The following is an 18,218-nucleotide window of genomic DNA, read 5'->3' on the forward strand; positions in this document are numbered from 1 at the left end:
ACTTCTTTATCCTTCAAAGTGATCATTCAGAAATCAAAACAAACTAAAAATACCCAACAGATATGGACAGTTGTTTTTCCATTAATATACTTAACATACTTTATATTGAGATATATATATATATATATATATATATATATATATTTATTTATTTATTTATTTATTTTTTGGGAGGGAGAGAGACCAGGGTCTGGGGTGGGATAGGGGTTGCCATGGGGGGTGGGGGGGTGGGGATAACGGTCCTATTGCTGTTTTATGTATGTTTTTGTATTGTTCTAAAATGTAAAGCTTGTACTTCTTTTGTATATCTACCTTTATATTATCAATAAAAAATTGATAAAAAAAAAAAAAGACACTTGTTTTCCAGATTTTTACACCTGCATTTCTTTGCTCCCCACACAGGTGCGGTCCCATCACGAGTACTGGAGCCTCTGCCAGCGGACCAACGCAGCATCCTGCTGCCCGAGCTGGACCCTGGGGAACTACGTCGCCGTTCTGACTAACAAGTCGTCTTGTCAGAAGATCACAGATCGAGACGTCTCCCACACCCTGAAGATACTGCGCTCCTGTGCCAAGTATTACCACAACGGCACCTTGGGCCCTGAATGCTGGGACATGACTACTCGCAGGAAAGACCAGCTGAAGTGTGCCAATGTGCCACGCAAGTGCACCAAATACAACGCAGTCTACCAGATCCTCCACTTCCTAGTAGACAAGGACTTCCTGAACCCAAAGAGCACCGACTTCCAGCCTCCTGCACTGAAGTACAGCATGCTGTTCTCACCGACGGAAAAGGGGGAGACCATGATGAATATCTACCTGGACAACTTTGAGAACTGGAATGCTTCGGACGGCGTCACGACCATCACGGGTATCGAGTTTGGTATCAAACACAGCCTTTTCCAGGACTACCTCCTGACCGACACGGTGTACCCTGCCATAGCGATCGCCATCGTGCTGGTCGTCATGTGCATGTACACCCGCTCCGTGTTCATCACCCTCATGACCATGATTGCCATCATCAGCTCGCTCATAGTCTCCTACTTCCTGTACCGGGTGGTGTTCAACTTCGAGTTCTTCCCCTTCATGAACCTCACGGCGCTCATCATCCTCGTGGGCATAGGGGCGGACGACGCGTTCGTGCTCTGCGACGTGTGGAACTACACCAAGTTCGACAAGCCCAACTCCGAGCTGTCCGAGACGGTCAGTGTGACGCTGCAGCATGCCGCCCTCTCCATGTTCGTCACCAGCTTCACGACGGCCGCTGCCTTTTACGCCAACTACGTGAGCAACATCACCGCCATCCGCTGCTTCGGGGTCTACGCAGGCACAGCCATCCTGATCAACTACATTCTGATGGTCACTTGGCTGCCGGCAGTGGTGGTACTTCACGAACGATACTTGCTCAACATCTTCCCGTGCTACAGGTCGCCACACCAACGAGTCTGTAGCACCACTACATTCTGGGTGGGCCTGTACCAGCGAGCCAATAAGTGTCTCTTCACTGTGTCGGAGGCGTCAAGGATATTTTTCGAGAAGGTCCTGCCGTGCATCGTGATCAAGCTCCGCTACCTCTGGCTCTTCTGGTTTCTGGCCTTTACCATCGGCGGCGCGTACGTGGTGTGTGTGAACCCCAAGATGAAGCTGCCCTCTCTGGAGCTCTCGGAGTTTCAGGTTTTCCGCTCCTCACACCCTTTTGAGCGCTACGACTCCGAGTACAAAAAGCTCTTCATGTTCGAGCGTGTACATCACGGTGAAGACCTCCACATGCCCATCACCATCATCTGGGGAGTGTTGCCCGTGGACAACGGTGACCCCCTGAACCCCAAAAACAAAGGCAAGTTGACCCTCGACACCACCTTCAATGTCTCCAGCCCTGCCAGCCAAGAGTGGATCCTTCACTTCTGCCAAAAACTGCGCAACCAGAGCTTCGTGTTCCAGTCCGAGGAGCAGGATTTTACCAGCTGTTTCATGGAGACGTTCAAACAGTGGATGGACAATCAGGACTGCGAAGAGGCGTCCGTCTATCCTTGCTGCAGCCAGTCCACCTTCCCCTACAAGCAGGAGGTGTTCGAGCTGTGCATCAAAAGGGCCATTATGGAGCTGGACCGCAGCACCATATACCACCTGGACAGCAAGACTCCTGGGCCCAGGTTCGACATCAACGACACCATCCGGGCCATCGTGTTGGAGTTCCAGAGCACCTACCTCTTCACTCTGGCCTATGAGAAGATGCACCAGTTCTACCGTGAGGTGGACACCTGGATCCAGGAAGAGCTAAAGAATGCCCCCGATGGTCTGAACTACGGCTGGTTGGTCAGCAACTTGGAGTTCTACGACCTGCAGGACAGCCTCTCCAATGGGACTCTGATCGCCATGGCATTGTCTGTGGTTGTTGCATTCAGTGTGATGCTTCTGACCACCTGGAATATCATCATCAGCCTCTATGCTATTATCTCCATCGCCGGGACCATCTTCGTCACAGTGGGCTCGCTGGTGCTGCTGGGTTGGGAGCTGAACGTGCTAGAGTCCGTCACGATTTCTGTGGCGGTCGGGCTTTCCGTCGACTTTGCGGTGCATTACGGCGTTGCGTACCGCCTCGCGCCCGAACCCGACAGGGAGGGGAAAGTCGTGTTCTCCCTGAGTCGAATGGGCTCGGCCATTTTCATGGCTGCCCTCACCACCTTCGTTGCCGGGGCGATGATGATGCCCTCCACGGTCCTGGCCTACACCCAGCTGGGCACCTTTCTCATGCTGATCATGTGCGTCAGTTGGACCTTTGCCACCTTCTTCTTCCAGTGCATGTGTCGCTGCCTCGGCCCCCAGGGCACCTGTGGGCAGATCCCCCTGCCCAAGAAGCTCCAGTGCCAAGCCTATGCCGAGCCCTTGTCCTCTGGCCCCTCCAGCCGTGCCCAGGGCAAGCATTGCCACATGGGGGGGAAGTATCAGCTGGATGCCCGGGCTGGGGAGGTGGAGCATGAGCATTACGAGCTGGAGCCTCTGGCCGCCTCGAACGGGAACCGGAACCCGGAGAAGACGACCCCTGCCGACGACGTCCCCGAGCCTCGCACTCAGCTGTGTAACGGCATCACCCCGCGGCATCACCACGGCGTCCCCTGCTCCTCCCCTCACATCCCCTTCAAGAGCGTACCCGACCTCAGCGGAGAGCTGGCGTTGGCGTCCAACACGTGTCCCAGCCCCGAGAATGGCCTGGGCTTGCCGCTTGGGACGGAGCTGAACCCCCACCGGAGCCAGTACCCACACAGCAGCACCAGCTGCTCCTGTGAAGACCCTCATCCCCAGCAGCCCATGGGGGCTCAGTGGACCGCTCACCCTCACCACTGCTCCCTGTCAGGGGATGCCCCCTGCCCAGTCCAGCAGTACACACTAGCATCCCCCCATGGCCCCCCAGGCGGACAGACCCTCCTCCCCCCCACACTGGAGGCCATGTACCAGCCAATGGAATGCCGCATGCACTACATGCACTGCACTCCTGCCGCCCACCACTTCCACCCTTGCTCCCAGATGCGAGTCCCCAGGCCAGGCCCCAATGGGTGCCACCTCCGGGGCTACTGCATGCACCCTGTGCACCTCCAGCAGCAGCAGGCGCGGGGCCTGCCGGAGACGCTGGAGGATCCGCCCCCGCAGGGAGGGGGGACGTGCAGCCCGAGCCTGAACCCTGCCCCACCACACACGCCTTGCCCCCTCTCCGCATCGGCTCAGAGCAGTCCGGGCGTTCACACACACACAGCCTGCGCTGCTGCGAGCCACGAACTGCAGCGGTTCAGCGGGGGGAAAGCCTACAGTGGCCTGAACCCTACGAACGAAGCGTGCGATTACATAGCTGCAAGTGCGGCAAAACAGGCCACGCCGACGGACGCTTGTCGTAAGACGCGAGGCGGCGCGGAAAAGCCTGACGTTCCTGTCGTCACGCAGGAGGCCGGGGTGAAAAAGCGCAGGCCGAAACACAGGGGCAAAAAAGACGAGGCCACTTTGGCCTCACCGAAAAAACTGAACTGTTTTAACAGGACTTTGAAAGGAAAGTGCAATTCTAATGAGTTTAATAAGCCAAAACCAGAATCCAATGTGCCTGTTATTGCCATAAACTCAAAACCCTCCGCAGAAAGTGTATGCTGATCATCAAAATGAAAAGCAACAACTACTTTAAATTATCTAACGAGTAAATCCTGCCATGAGAAATGGCCATGAGCTGTGTCCCTCAACTATTAAATGATTGGGGTTCTTCAGAATTACTGCCTTGTGTTTTTGTATCTGTCTTGTGTGTGCTGCGTTTTCAGTAATTTATGGGTTATCCCTCCATTGTGCGTTTGCTGTGATGTTTTGTCATTCTGTTCTGGCCATGTGTCCGCACAGATTTATTCAATAAATTATCCCAATTTTGTTTCCCCTCACACAAAAAAAAAAAGACCCGTCATGCTTGCACATGCCATTCTGTGAGCAAGAGGAGTGAATGAATGATCGTTAGTCAGGAACTCCCAATTGTCTCTTTCCGTGCAGATTAAGGCCTCTGTTGAAAAGGGTGCAGTTAAAAGACAGCCATTTCATTGTCTGTGGGACTGTCGAAGCTTTTCCACGTTTGTCTGTCTGCTTCTGGCCCTCAGGCAGTGCTTGCATATTCAGGATGTAAGACTGCGCTGTGAAAAGGTATTTTATGTTGAACACCACGCTTACCTCAAAGGGATCTGAGAGCGACGCATTCCAGGCAGGTTAGTAACACGTTGGACATTAATGTGTTTGGTTTTCCATCCGCACCCACGGAAGACCTTGTGTTTTATGCATGGTGTGATGGAACACACAAGCTTCCACAGATATTGCTTATCTCCTTATCTCGCTGGGTTCTCAGGTGCTCGCCGTCCCACTTTTAACACCGGATGAGGGGGCTTTTTATATCACTTAAGATAATTCTATAAATAAACATAAGACTTAAGATCCAAACTTATTTAAGCCCTTAGAGGTATGCAGCCGAGATCACTTGTTTCAGATGACACACAAATCGGTATCAAATTTCTGTCAATCCAACAGTTTTCAGTGTATGGTCTATATATTTCTCTAAGAGAATGCCTTAACTTTAAATTCCTAGTGTTGTTTTCCTTTGCTAGCTATCAACAGTTTACAACCAAAAAAAAATGCTCTATTTCTACATTAGAAATGGGTCAGGTCACCATAAGGAGCTAGATTGTACAATACTGTAATTCCTTCTAATGTGTCTTTTAAGGTTGCATTGTGATACAGATATAATCAAAAACAGATGCTTCACTGACATAAGAACATCCCTTACGAGATCGCTTGACAAAATCCCACCTCCAGTGATTGGCACATAACACATGTAGCGCCTCTCAGACACCAATAGGAGCCAAAAGGAATGTGATCAGACATGTCGGGACAGGTTGGTGTTATGCGCTCTCGGCCTCATCAGCCAGCACACACTCCATTTAATCCAGCAGTGATATTGAAGACCACAGGAAGCACGGACAGTTCGTTTCCCCCTTAACTGGGTCCTCTCCTCCTTCCATTGCCTTTCCACCCCTTGCTGTCTCCATAGACTCTGGGATGTACTCTAAGAGCTGGAGGATGTGGTTGTTGGTGTGGGGGTGGTGGGGGTGGAGGGGGGCAGTGTGTAACGGGCTTTGCGTCTTGTCTCCTGAGCACCTTCGTCCAGTCTTGCTAATCACCTGGGCTACGTCTCAGGTAAGCCGCTCTTTTTCCCGTCATTCAAAAGGGCGACTGTTTGGAGGCTCTCACCTCGGCCCTCGCTGGAGGGCGGCCAGGACAGTGTCTCCTGTGTAAACTTGCCCTTGTTTACCTACCCCCAGCCCCACACACACCTCCCCAGCCTCTCCACACACACACACACACACCCCTAACCCCACACACACCTCCCCAGCCTCTCCACAGCCATGTGCTGAAGAATGTTTGGGGGTAGGGTAGGCAGGGCGATGGGGGAGTGCTAGAACACTATGAGCATTCTGACTGACTCCCGAGAGGTCGACCACAGCGTCTCCTACCTGAAGCTGCAGCTGACAATGACGAGGGTGTGCGTGTGTGGCATCTCTGTTTAAGCTGCCAAGAGAACTGCCAGCGCCATTTTAAATGCCAGAAGGAATATGCCCACTGTACTGTGAGCACACCACAAGGCCTGGCTGGCCCTGGGTGTGTATATCATGCAGGTCAATCATTTACATATTAAAATATTATGTGTTTCAGTAATACACATACTTATACATAATGATGCAGCTTGATCACTCACCAAGTATGTTGTGAAATGTGACATAGTTGAGATGCAATTCACGTTCATATCATTGCCTTACTGTGTAGCCATTTGAAGACCTTGAAATCATCAGATTTAGTGCGACCTTGGGTCAGCGTAAAGCAACTTTTTGCATTTTTAAGCTGACAGATTTTTTCTTAGTAAAGTGGTTATGCAATGCAAAATAAATCTGTGTACATTTATAATCCTGCCATTTCATCTGGAAACTTGGCAACTTTTTGCATTCTGCCTTTAGGCCAAGACATAAAAAACAAGGATTATAAAATGACTATCATTTATGTATAAACAAAGGCACTAAAGAACATAATTGGTCAACCTCATTTCTTCGCCATCACTACACCAGTTACACCTGCTTCGGAAAGAATGCATTGAAAACACTGCCATAATTACAAGATGGAGGCTTCGGATAATGTTTGCTACTTAGCTACTCCTATTGTTAATTATGTAAGGTATGATTTGACTTGAGGCCCAGGTGTTAAGAGACTGCGAAAGAAATATTTCAGATAATTAATGAAAAGCACAAAAGCGAACATGATGTGCCTCTTGGCGCATTCAATCAGTGGTAATCGTGATTCACAAGCTGAGGGCCGCAGTCTCTTAAAGCAACACTATGCAACAATTTGACACTATTTGAGGTATGGTTTTACAGGCGACAGGTTTTGGTACCATCCTTAAATTCATTTTGATAGCATATGGTCATAAGAAAGAAAAACACCTGCACTATGCAATTCTGTGTTCCTGGCTGGTACACCCTGCTAAAATGGAAGAAAAGCTTACACAGCATGACATTGTCAGCTCAGCTATACTGCCAAAAGACACCAATTAGTGTGTTGGAAAGCTTCTATCAGTGCCAACTGGGCATGGTGGTGTTTGCAAGGTTTTTGCTTGCCTTTAAGGTAGTTAGCATGCTAGTTTTGGAGCAGAGCTGCTTATTGCTGCTTTAACACCTAGGCCTCAAATCAAATTATACCTGTCCTCCATGCGCCGCTGAGTGTTTTGAGCAATAGTTTGCATCCACATGACAATGTTAGGGAGTTCATCCGCGTCCACACAAAAATGCATAAACTTGTTAAAATGCTTTAGCTTGCTAGGTCGTTTTAAAATGTCTTGCATTTCTTTCATAGCATGGAGGATGTATCCACGTTAGAGAAAATCGTTTATTTTCCCGCCACTGATTTGGCTCATAATGTTATTGTAAGTGTCTGACAACACCGAACGGATCCCTACTGAGATGGATCTTTGTATGTTTAACTCAATTACTGTAAAGAAAATAGAAAATGACCTGTGTCAGCAGTCATTTTCTACTGAAACTTAAACTTCAGAAACTACAAACAGCAATTTTCTCTACAGATACTGAGGTAAACAGACACAGGTCTATGTCTGTTGGGATCCTTTCCATGTAGGCTACTCTGGCACTTATAACAACATTACGAGCATGAGTCAGTGGCGAAAACAAGCAGTTTACATTGGCACAGACGCTTGCCCCGTGGGATTAAGTTGTGTAGCCGTTCTGGGGTGGCCGGTTATAGCGCTCTAACTCAATACTGGACCAATTTCGTTAACATATATCAAAAATGCCGTTCAGGTTCCCTTTAAGTGAACCTACTTGGCTTAAAGTTGAAAGGATTTAGCATCAATTTATATCAAACAAACCAGTAACCATTTCATTTACTATTTGAGAACTTCCACCACACAACGTTGACCCCCTCCACCAAAACAAACAATTAAAACAAATTGGGGGTGCAGACAGAGTGTTTGAACTGCTCTCGGATCCATGATCCACCCATTCCTCTCTGCTGAACATCAGACAGATTCCCTACATTGAATACCTCTATCTCTCTTTCCCCCCCCCCTTATGACTGAGGGCATAAAGGCTCCATCAAGCCCCGTCAAATGTCCTCCCCCGTCTTAACGAGTGGGGTTCTCCAGTCAGAGCCCTGGCCAGTTTGTTTAGAAAACATCTCTCAATCCTCAGGTGACTTTCTTTTTTTTGTTGCTTTATTTGTCAGAGGGAGGAGTTGTGGGTTTATGTATAAATATATATATATATTGGGGGGGTATTGACACACTAACTAACAGGATGCGGACAGGAAATGAACTGAAATGTCACACGGAGGTCAGCACTAAGTAAACGATAGAGCGTGTACATTCGTGCAGGTGCTTTTTTTTTATGACAATAAGCCCCTCAGAAAAGGACTGCATGGTAAATGAAGCACATGGTATGACTCAGCTTGGAATACATGTATTCATACCATAGAAAGGGCCTCTTTGAAATGAAGAGATCCCGACAGGAAATTAGCAAAGAAAGCTCCAAGGGGTCATCTATTCATGCAGAGAATGTTCTAGCCACACTAGAATATTACTAACCAGTTTCTGTCAAAACTGCTTTATCTTTGTTTTGTGACAGAGCCTTTACTGTCTATTGACCTTTGTGCTAGTTCATTATCCTTCATTCAATATTGATCATGCTTGTGTTTTCCCACATGTTTCAGGTAGGGCTATGGAAAGACAATCAGTGTCATCAGTGGCTTTTATCATGTATCTAAAAATAACTGTAATGAAGACCAAAGATTTGATTGCTGTCCAATGTTTGTTAGACTTAATCTTGCAGGAGACACACAATATATATATACACACAGTGGTGGCCAAAATTATTAGAACACTACGCATATTTAAGAGGTTTCAGTTGTATTTGTTGAATTGGCCATTAAAATACCCTTAAAACTAATGAAATACCTACAAAGTCATCATTATGCTCTATAAACCATATAATAGAGCCATCATCAGTAGAATAATAATAATTTTGCCCACCACTGTGTGTGTGTGTGTGTGTGTGTGTGTGTGTGTGTGTGTGTGTATATATATATATATATATATATATATATATATATATATATTTCTCTGTCATCCTCTGACCAAGATTCTGCTTACCTTTTCAGTCCCACTACAGGACCCACAGGCCACTACATTTGGCAACATTTATTGTTCCTATTATACCAATTAACTTCTGTATTTGTGACACAATCTGTACAAAGGCTTTCACAAAAACTTCCTCTGTATCATGTCTGTGACAGTACTACCCATTTTAATGGAACCTTGATTGCTCTACAGATTTTCTGTGTTCTTTCTCAAATCAACACGGAAACAAACTGGTGTATTTCCCAAACCCTGAGCCTCAGAGGAAGTTCACCCTTCCGTTATGACATTCTGTTTTATAACATGTGGTCAGTATGGTGAAAGAGAGAATGCAATCCAACATTATGATTTGGAAATGTTAACAGGAGATAAAAGCAGAACCGAGAAAATGTCAAAAGAGAACCCCCATCTCCCAAGACAACTGCTAGAAGTGTTTCCATAAAACAATACAATGTACACAGATACTGACTCTAGTTAGACTACATTACAATGGTGACCACAATAATGGTATTAAATAACCACTTTCATACAAGCATCATTTGAAATGTGTAATTAAATGAATTTCAAACATTATCAACTATATTTTATTTATTAATTTATCCATGGTAACAAACTGCAGCTTATAGCGCCCCCCAGTGGTGAAAAAAACAGAACAAACTTCAGCATGTTCTCTTCCTGTTATTCCTCAGTGGACGATTTGGTCTCTTGGGCTTGATGTGGCTTACCATATTTTCATATTTTCTCAATAGACAAAGGTCTATAAATAGAAAAGAAGCCCTATAAAAAGAAATAGGCTCGCTTTCCCACATTGTGCATCAAGTCCTATTTATCTTCGTGCTTAGAAAAATCCTTCAAAAGTGATCACATTACTAAACACACTGACGCAATCAAAGAAATCAGTTGCATTTCACATATTATAAAGGATTAATCGCAACAATTCATTTAACAGTGCAGTTGAACTGACCAGGCGAGTGAATGGATAAGCTTTCTCCTCTTCGGCCATTTACTTTGCAGTCTTCCACAGCCTAAGACCGGTCTGGTCATTTCAAATGACAAGTTCTGGGTAACCACTCTGCCATTGCTTTGGCTAGTCTACCTTAATGTTGCACCCTGGGGGTACCTCACAAAACTCTTTCGCAAATCATCCAGTAGCACAAGCAGAGCCGCACCAGATTTGTGCCAAATCTATTTCGATTTAAACTACTGTCTGGCTCTGTTGCCGGCTGCATTTAGGTGAAAATAGGGTTTTGAGAAACACCAGGTTATGACAGAAAAGGAGCATGGCATTTCAGGCCCTCCAGGGATAAAAACAAATCTGTGTGTGTGTGTGTGTGTGTGTGTGTGTGTGTGTGTGTATGTGTGTGTGTGGATTCGCCTGATGCTAAAAATCAACGAGCTGAAATAAGACAACTCACATCACAGGCCCGATACCATGACAACCGGCCATTCATGCTGGGCAGTCTGAGTTTGTGGCAGTGACCTGCATGGAATTATTGAACAAACAAACAAACGCTACGAAAGAAAGACGTCAAGTCTCAACCTGCCTGACTGCATGCAGCTCAACATCTGGCTCACCCTTGGGGCCCTTGGGATGTTTGACCTTTGAGTCCTTGAAGATCTTCACTATGAGCCTGTCGAAAAACCACTCTAGGTCCTGGGTGTCCTCCGGCCACTGGAGGAACTCTCGGTTCTTCACGAAGGTTCTGATCGGCTCGTACTCCATCAGCCGGAAATAGGGTATGCTCCCAACGATGACCACGATCAAGACTTCCTTCAGGTCCTCCAGCATCCTCCTCTGGGCCATCATAAAGGCCTCCAGGCACCAGCCGTCCTTCAGGAACTTCTTGGACACCACGCACAGCGTCTTCCGGCTGCCCCATATAGCGCTTCGGATGTTGGTCAGGTGATCCTCGCCCGGCAGGAAGTCCCGCGCCTCAAAGCAGCAGGTGAGCTGGTTCCGCTCGGCAAACTGCGAGTCCAGTCTCTTCAGCAGGGCCGACTCCACCCAGATAAAATCGCTGTCAGTGAAGCACAGGAAGACGTCGTACTGGAAGTGATCGAGCGGCGGGGCCTGAGGAGGGCCCTCAACGACTCTCGCCTTCAGCTTCTTGTAAACGACAAAGATGTATCCACGGAAACGGGCGTATGCAATGGTGCCAAAGATGACGACTGTGAGGAACGTGGAACAGCCAATGAACAGGCCGAACCTCAGAGCCTGCACGAGCTGCTCGTCATCCTCCTCACACGGGTCCGTCGTAAAGTCGGAGAGGGCCACGCCGCGCACTGCCTCGGGAAACCCGCAGTGCAGTTCCGAAAGCCCGTGGAATAACGTTACGTTGGTCTGGTTGGCCCAAGTCTGAAATCCCGTCAGGTTGCAGTCGCAGAAGAAGCGGTTCTTGTAAAGGTCGACGACGCTGAGGTAACGGAAGACGTCTGGATCCGGCCTATTGAGGAAGTTGTAGGAGACGTCCAGTAGCTTAAGGCTAGCTGGAAATATGTCCCGGGGAAGATGGGTGAGAGAGTTATAGGACAGGTCTAAATAATGGAGAGATGATAGGCCTTTAAAAATGTCTTTTGGTAGGGACTCCAGCAGATTAGAACCCAGGGCGAGCTTATTAAGCTTATTAAGGCGGTCAAATAAATCCAGGCATTGTTTACGCCCCCATATTAACTGCAAAGCACAGTTCTGCAGGTCCAGTTCTTGCAAACCGTTACTAGATGGTATTGAAAGGTTTGTATTTGAGATTTGAGAACAATATGAGATGAAGTTGCTGCCAAAATTGAGTTCTACAAGATTTGGAGAGGTGGCCAGTATGACGTACACGTCCGCCATGTCCCGGAGTCTGTTGTTATTTAGCCTAATTCTGGTGGCACTGCTCGCAAACTCCCCCAGCTCGAATAACGTTTGGATTTTATTGTCATCCAAGTGAAGCTCTTGCAGACTCGGTAGACGTGCAAAGGTATTCACTGAATGGAGGGAGTTTCCTGTGAGATCCAAGGCAAGCAAATTTGACAACCCTGTGAATGATTCATGCTGGACTATACCAATATGATTATTTGTTAAATCTAGCAGTATCAGGTTAGGAAGGTTCTGAAAGGTGTGTGCGTAGATCTCGCCAATGAGGTTATTGGACAGGTTGAGCCTTTGTAAATTCACAAGTCCTAGAAACGCACCCCTCTCAAACTCGTTAATTTTATTGCCTGCCAGGGACATGCTCACCAGATCAACTAATGATCTGAACATAGACCACTTTACAATATTGATAAAGTTTTGGGACAAATTGATGGTTTGAATGCCACTGAATTTTAGAGGGTCAAAGGTGAGTCTATCTGGATCCTTAATATTGCTGTATCCAAACCCTGATCCCATGCTATTTCCACTGAGAATCAGATGGTTGATCCTGGTGCCCAGAATTGCAGAGAAGAACAGTTTTGCTTTGTCAGTACTCAGTCCATTTAGTGATAAATCAAGGGTATCAAATGACATGCTCTTAAAGGGGTTTCCACATTTAGTCCAGTTAAAACCTGATGGATTCATGTCCGTAAGATGAAGAGTGGATAACTTCAGAAGGAGGAAGTGTTTATTTTGAAAGGCGGCCAAATCTGTCTCGCATATAGAATTCACTCTGTTAAGGGAGAGGTCTAAAACACTGAGATCCGTCATGTTCCTGAAGAACATAGCTGGCTTAAATTGCTTTATATTGTTGCCAAAGAGGTCCAGCTTCTGTAGGGACACTAGAGGCTGCAGATAACTGCCTGACAGAATGGACTCGTCAAGGTCAGAGTGCAACAAAATAAGAGTCTGGAGGTTTGACAGTCCCAGAAACGCATCCGTCTCAAGGCTCATGGCTCTGTTGTCTCCTAAGTGAAGAAACGTTAAGTTGGACAATCGTCTGAAGGTGTTCTTCTTGATGACGAGGCCTTCTTGCCTCTGCGATCCAAGGTCGAGATGCACGAGGCTCTCCATGCCCCTAAAAGAATCCTCACTGAGTTGGCGAATATGGTTTAAACTGATGTCCACATGAGTGACGCTGGAAGGGAGTGGTGGCACCTGTTCAAGATATATACTACTACAGAGTGCCCAGTGTCCATTAATTGTGCAGAGCTCAGCAGATTTAGTCAGCTCTAGGAGAAAATACACTCCGAGTGATAAGGCTGTCATTTGTTTTTTAGTTGCCATCCTAGAAAAGAAGAAAATATATCAACGTAAAAGGGAGCTGTAGCCTACAGTGTAACAATGTATCTGTCAGAGATCATAAAATGTATCACATGCTGTTTAAAACGTATTTTCAGTTAAATGGTCTTATACAAACGATGTCGAGATAGCTGTTTACAGTCTAAATTGTCATTAACACTGTTAAAAATGTATGCTTCCGTCACAGTGTAATCTTTCCTTAAACACTGATTGAGCAACATATTGGACAGAGATAATTGCCGCTCTTATGTTAAGACTAACCCGATGGTAAAAAATGATCAGCCTTTCCCCACTCTTTTTTAGAATGAACATGATTCGAGTAATAGCATTTAGGTCCACACTCAAAGACAACTGCCTTTAAATAACGAGGACTACATTTATGACAATTCACTTTAATGACACCTCAAGGGTTACTAAATCAGTGAATACAACGCTACGACTTTTGGAAGCATTTGGGAAATATGTTCTCAATTCTGTAACGTAAGCAGTTGCGCTAGCCTACAGTGCGTAACATTGAGAAAGCGGTATGTAAATGGTTATTAACTCGTCCTCGAGAAAGTGACTTTTATCCTTAAAATCTGGTATTTGCATTCCAAAGCCTCTTCACACATGGTTGTACAGTGAAAGTGTAACACCAACATTACGGCTGGCCCATTTCACGAACCAGGCTATATTTAATCCACACTTACCTGAAATTCTTTTATGGTTTGGGATTTAGTCACTTTCTGAAACTAAGGTGCCTTCCCTCCCTCCCTCCCACGTCAAAGCACCACAGTATCGCCAGTATAACCTACTTCGAAGTGTACGAAGCGGAAACTCCCCCTCTGATATTGCCGAAGGTGAGCCCATGTATCATGTAGGCTATGTACCAACCCAACAACCGACTTTTCTTTGACAATAAATTAGGGTCTTGCAAGGTCTCTGATTTGAGATTAATTTACCATCGGCATATTGTCTTCAATTTAGTTATGAAAAGGTATTTAACACTGGTCGAAGGAATGTTCTTAAACAAATATGTGACGTTTTGCGTTACTGCGTTAACTTCCTAAATAGCAGGGCATTGAAGAACTCCTCAAATCGTCTCCACTTTTGCTAGGTGGTCTAGTCCACACAGTGAACTTAGATGTAGGCTATAGCTTTTTAGGTTACTGCCTATTTTCTGTTTAAAGATGAAACTGATACACTCTGGGCAGGCTGTGCGGTGTGTGTATGTGTGTGTGAGTGTGAGAGAGACGTGCACCGTCCTCACCGGTATTAAGGCATGCAGTTGCACAGTTTCTGAAAGCGGGTGTCACCTACCTGAGAATGTTAACTCCGAGTGAAGTAAGATAGGTGAGTATCCATGAATAGCTCCAACAGAGAAGAGAAGAGTTTTTTTTAACATAAGGCAAGATATGCTGTCATTTTATTGTTTTAGTTATTAAAGGTACCCGCCTTTTAATTTAATTTCAAATACTACCATCTAGTGGTAAGTGCAGACAACCACATTGTAAAATAAATAAATATTTATTTTATTTATTTACGACCACATTGTACATTTATTACATTGACCACTTGCTCCATTTCACACCAAAATGAATATGGTTACGCTGCTGCAATGCAACCATTAAGAAACATTCTTTGACATAAAGTGATACAGAGGCAAGACCCTTCACATAACATTTTCATTACGCCTTTTCTACTTTCTCAATTGCATTAAATAATATATATGTTTTTCTGCATAGTAGAATGTATTTATTCTTGACAGAATATACGATCGGAAGGACTGTAGCCTACATCGAGTTAATAAATAGCTTACTCAGCATTAATGATCAATCAAACTGGGCTGAATAACAAAGATCCACTTATCAGATATTTTGTATTTCCTCTGGTTATTTTATGTTTGTCTCTGACACTTTGACCTTTTTGCCTATAGAAAATCACCCTTATCAGCCTGTCACTCAGTGACCTGACTCTCCAATAAACTCTCCAATTAAATTAGAGGCTATCAGGATTAACGTAAGCTTGACTCGGTGACCTCAAAAAGAAAATCAAGTTTCAGGGACAGTTGCACTGACAATGGTCACATGACTCTGCGGTGAATTCTGCGATTGCGACACCACGTCGCTCTTTGGGGAACTCGCAGTGCAGTTGTGAAACCGGAGTAAGCAAAGTGCCGTTGGTCTGTTTTGCCCAGGATTGGAAAGCCCTGAGGTTGCAGTCACAGAAGAAACGGTTCTTTTTCAGGTCAACAACACTGAGGGAACGAAACAGACCTGGATCCGGACCAGTGAGGAGGTTGGAGGAGAGATCCAGCCCTCTTAGGGTCTCTGGAAATACGTCCTGTGGAAGATGGGTCAGAGAGTTCAGGGACAAGTCCAAAATGTAGAGAGATGATAGGCCCTTAAAAAGACCATCTGGTAAGGACTCCAGTAAATTAGACCTTAGAGACAGAAACGACAGTTCGCTAAGATTGTCAAATAAATCCAAGCATTGTCCTCTTTCCCATATCAACTGTAAAGCATTGTTTTGCAGATGCAGTTCTTTCACTCTGTTCTTGGATGGAATTGAAATCTTTGAACTTTTAGAACAAAACGAGATTAAATTATCCCCAACACTAAGTTTTGTAATGTTGGGGAAATGAGCAAGTATGATATACAAGTCCTCCAGATTGCTCAGTCTGTTTCTGTTGAGTGAGATTGTGGTTGCGCTGCCTGCAGCTGCCTGTAGTCCACGCACTGATGCGATTCTGTTATCGTCCAGACGCAGCTCGAGCAGACTGGGTAGTGGTGAAAGGTTGTGTACGGAAGACAAGGAGTTTCCAGTGAGATTTAAAAAGAGCAGATTTGAAAGCCCAGCTAAGGCACCATGCTGAAGCACACCAATATGGTTGTGTGACAAATCGAGCATTGTCAGGTTGGATAGGTGGTTAAATGTATTAAAATACATTTCTCCTATGAGGTTATGAGAGAGGTTAAGCCTTTTTAAATTTGTCAACCCAAGAAATGCATTTATCTCTATGCGGTTTATTTTATTACTGGCCATGTTTATGCTCTCTAGATCAGCCAACGATGCGAAAACAGAGGACTTTACAACATTGATATAGTTTCTGGACAAATTGATGGTTTTAAGGCCACTGGATTTTAGAGGGTCAAAGGTGAGTCTATCTGGATCCTTGTTACTGCTGGTTCCAAACCCTGATCCCATGCTATTTAGACTGAGAATCAGATGGTTGATCCTGGTGCCCAGAATTGCAGAGAAGAACAGTTTTGCTTTGTCAGCACTCAGTCCAGTTAGTGATAAATCAAGGGTGTCAAATTACATGTTCTTAAAGGGGTTTCCACATTTAGTCCAGTTAAAACCTGATGGATTCATGTCAGCGAGATGGACAGAGGATAGACTGAGTAGCCGGAAGTGCTTGCCTCGAAAGGCGGCTAAATCTGTTTCGCAAATAGATTTAGCTTGATTGATGGAGAGGTCTAAAACACCGAGATCCGTCATGTTCCTGAAGAACATAGCTGGCTTAAATTGCTTCAACTTGTTGCCAAAGAGGTCCAGCTTCTGTAGGGACACTAGAGGCTGCAGATAACTGCCTGACAGAATGGACTCGTCAAGGTCAGAGTGCAACAAAATAAGAGTCTGGAGGTTTGACAGTCCCTGAAACACATCCGTCTCAAGGCTCATTGCTCTGTTGTCTCCTAAGTGAAGAAACGTTAAGTTGGACAATCGTCTGAACGTGTTCTTCTTGATGACGAGGCCTCTTTGCCTCTGTGATCCGAGGTCGAGATGCACGAGGCTCTCCAGTCCCTTGAAGGAGTCTTCACTGAGTCGGCGAATGCGGTTCAGACTGAGGTCCACGTGTGTGATATTGGGGGGCAATGGTGGCACCTGTTCAAGAGAACTGCCACTGCAGAAAGCCCAGTGCCTTTGTATTATACATTGCTGAGTGCAATTTGCCATAAGAAGGCAGATAAACCCCCGTAGTGATGATACCGCTGTTGACCTCTTGGTGATCATCCTGAAATAAAATAAAAAGATGTCAGAATGATGTGATGATGTGCCTGAAGAGTTACCTGTGAACAGCATTCACAAACAGGAAAACAAACATAACATCCCAAACTGCCGCTCGGACTGCAGTTGAATTGGTTAAATGCAGATCAAGTTATAACTCTGTTTTTATCAATGAACACATTTAAAGCCACCTGCTCCATGCAAAGACTATTTTACCAGGATGTACTGTATCTGGTGTGTGTGATTACCGGTACCTCTTTCTTAATGTGTTCCATGCGACACTCACCTTCTCTCTGATGGATCCTGTGGCACCCTCGAACACATCTCACTGAAGATCCCTGCCTTTTTATGCTCGCAGGGAGTAACCCACACAGATTCCGGTGTTCTTATGACATGACTGGGAATTTCCTCCCAAAAAGCCTTATGACGTTTTTTTCAAGGTCATGTAAAGTTTTTGCTGTTGCCAAAAGCTTAGAGCCCGTGTTATGCAACACCACTCCAGGGTGATGAAAGGTTATGGGGACATACACATGTGACATCAATTAATGAACAGATAATGCGCTGTCTGTCCAGAAAGTGAAACAGGCTTGCACACCTCTCCTTCCACGGTAAGGCGTTCAGGATATGTAGCACTGTGTTGAGTGTACGTTCGCGACGTCTATTCTAAATCTCAGTATTGACACTTATTTACAGATATTAACCTTTGAAATGCTGAATTTCACGTTGAATATATTTAAATGTATGGCCTGTGTATGTACTGTACATTACATTTAGTTTCTTATGTATCTTCAAATCCTCCATAAAGAAGATTCTTTAAATGCATGCTTC

General features: G+C 45.6%; 2 protein-coding genes and 1 pseudogene across 3 annotated transcripts in view; 1 reads left to right on the forward strand and 2 right to left on the reverse strand.

The window, feature by feature from the left end:
• disp1 (dispatched homolog 1) overlaps positions 1–4,145 on the forward strand; it is a 24,518-nt gene extending 20,373 nt beyond the window's left edge. The window contains exon 8 of the mRNA XM_080854260.1: positions 403–4,145. Coding sequence (XP_080710386.1) covers positions 403–4,137 — 3,735 coding nt within the window. The 3' untranslated portion in view covers positions 4,138–4,145. The remainder of the gene's footprint in view (positions 1–402) is intronic.
• Positions 4,146–10,733: 6,588 nt separating this feature from the next.
• On the reverse strand, positions 10,734–13,385 carry LOC308377550 (toll-like receptor 5; the record flags this gene model as incomplete). Its single annotated transcript, XM_080854261.1, has 1 exon — positions 10,734–13,385. The coding sequence occupies one exon, from the start codon at positions 13,383–13,385 to the stop codon at positions 10,734–10,736; it is 2,652 nt and encodes an 883-aa protein (XP_080710387.1).
• Positions 13,386–15,437: 2,052 nt separating this feature from the next.
• LOC308377551 (toll-like receptor 5) lies at positions 15,438–17,684 on the reverse strand (annotated as a pseudogene). The gene is made up of 2 exons: positions 17,677–17,684; positions 15,438–17,397 (listed from the first exon to the last, which is right to left on the reverse strand). The product of its transcript is annotated as a toll-like receptor 5 (transcript).
• Between the last annotated feature and the right edge of the window lie 534 nt (positions 17,685–18,218).

This window comes from Sprattus sprattus (genome assembly GCF_963457725.1).
Source record: "Sprattus sprattus genome assembly, chromosome: 16".
In the NCBI taxonomy this organism is placed as follows: Eukaryota; Metazoa; Chordata; class Actinopteri; order Clupeiformes; family Clupeidae; genus Sprattus; species Sprattus sprattus.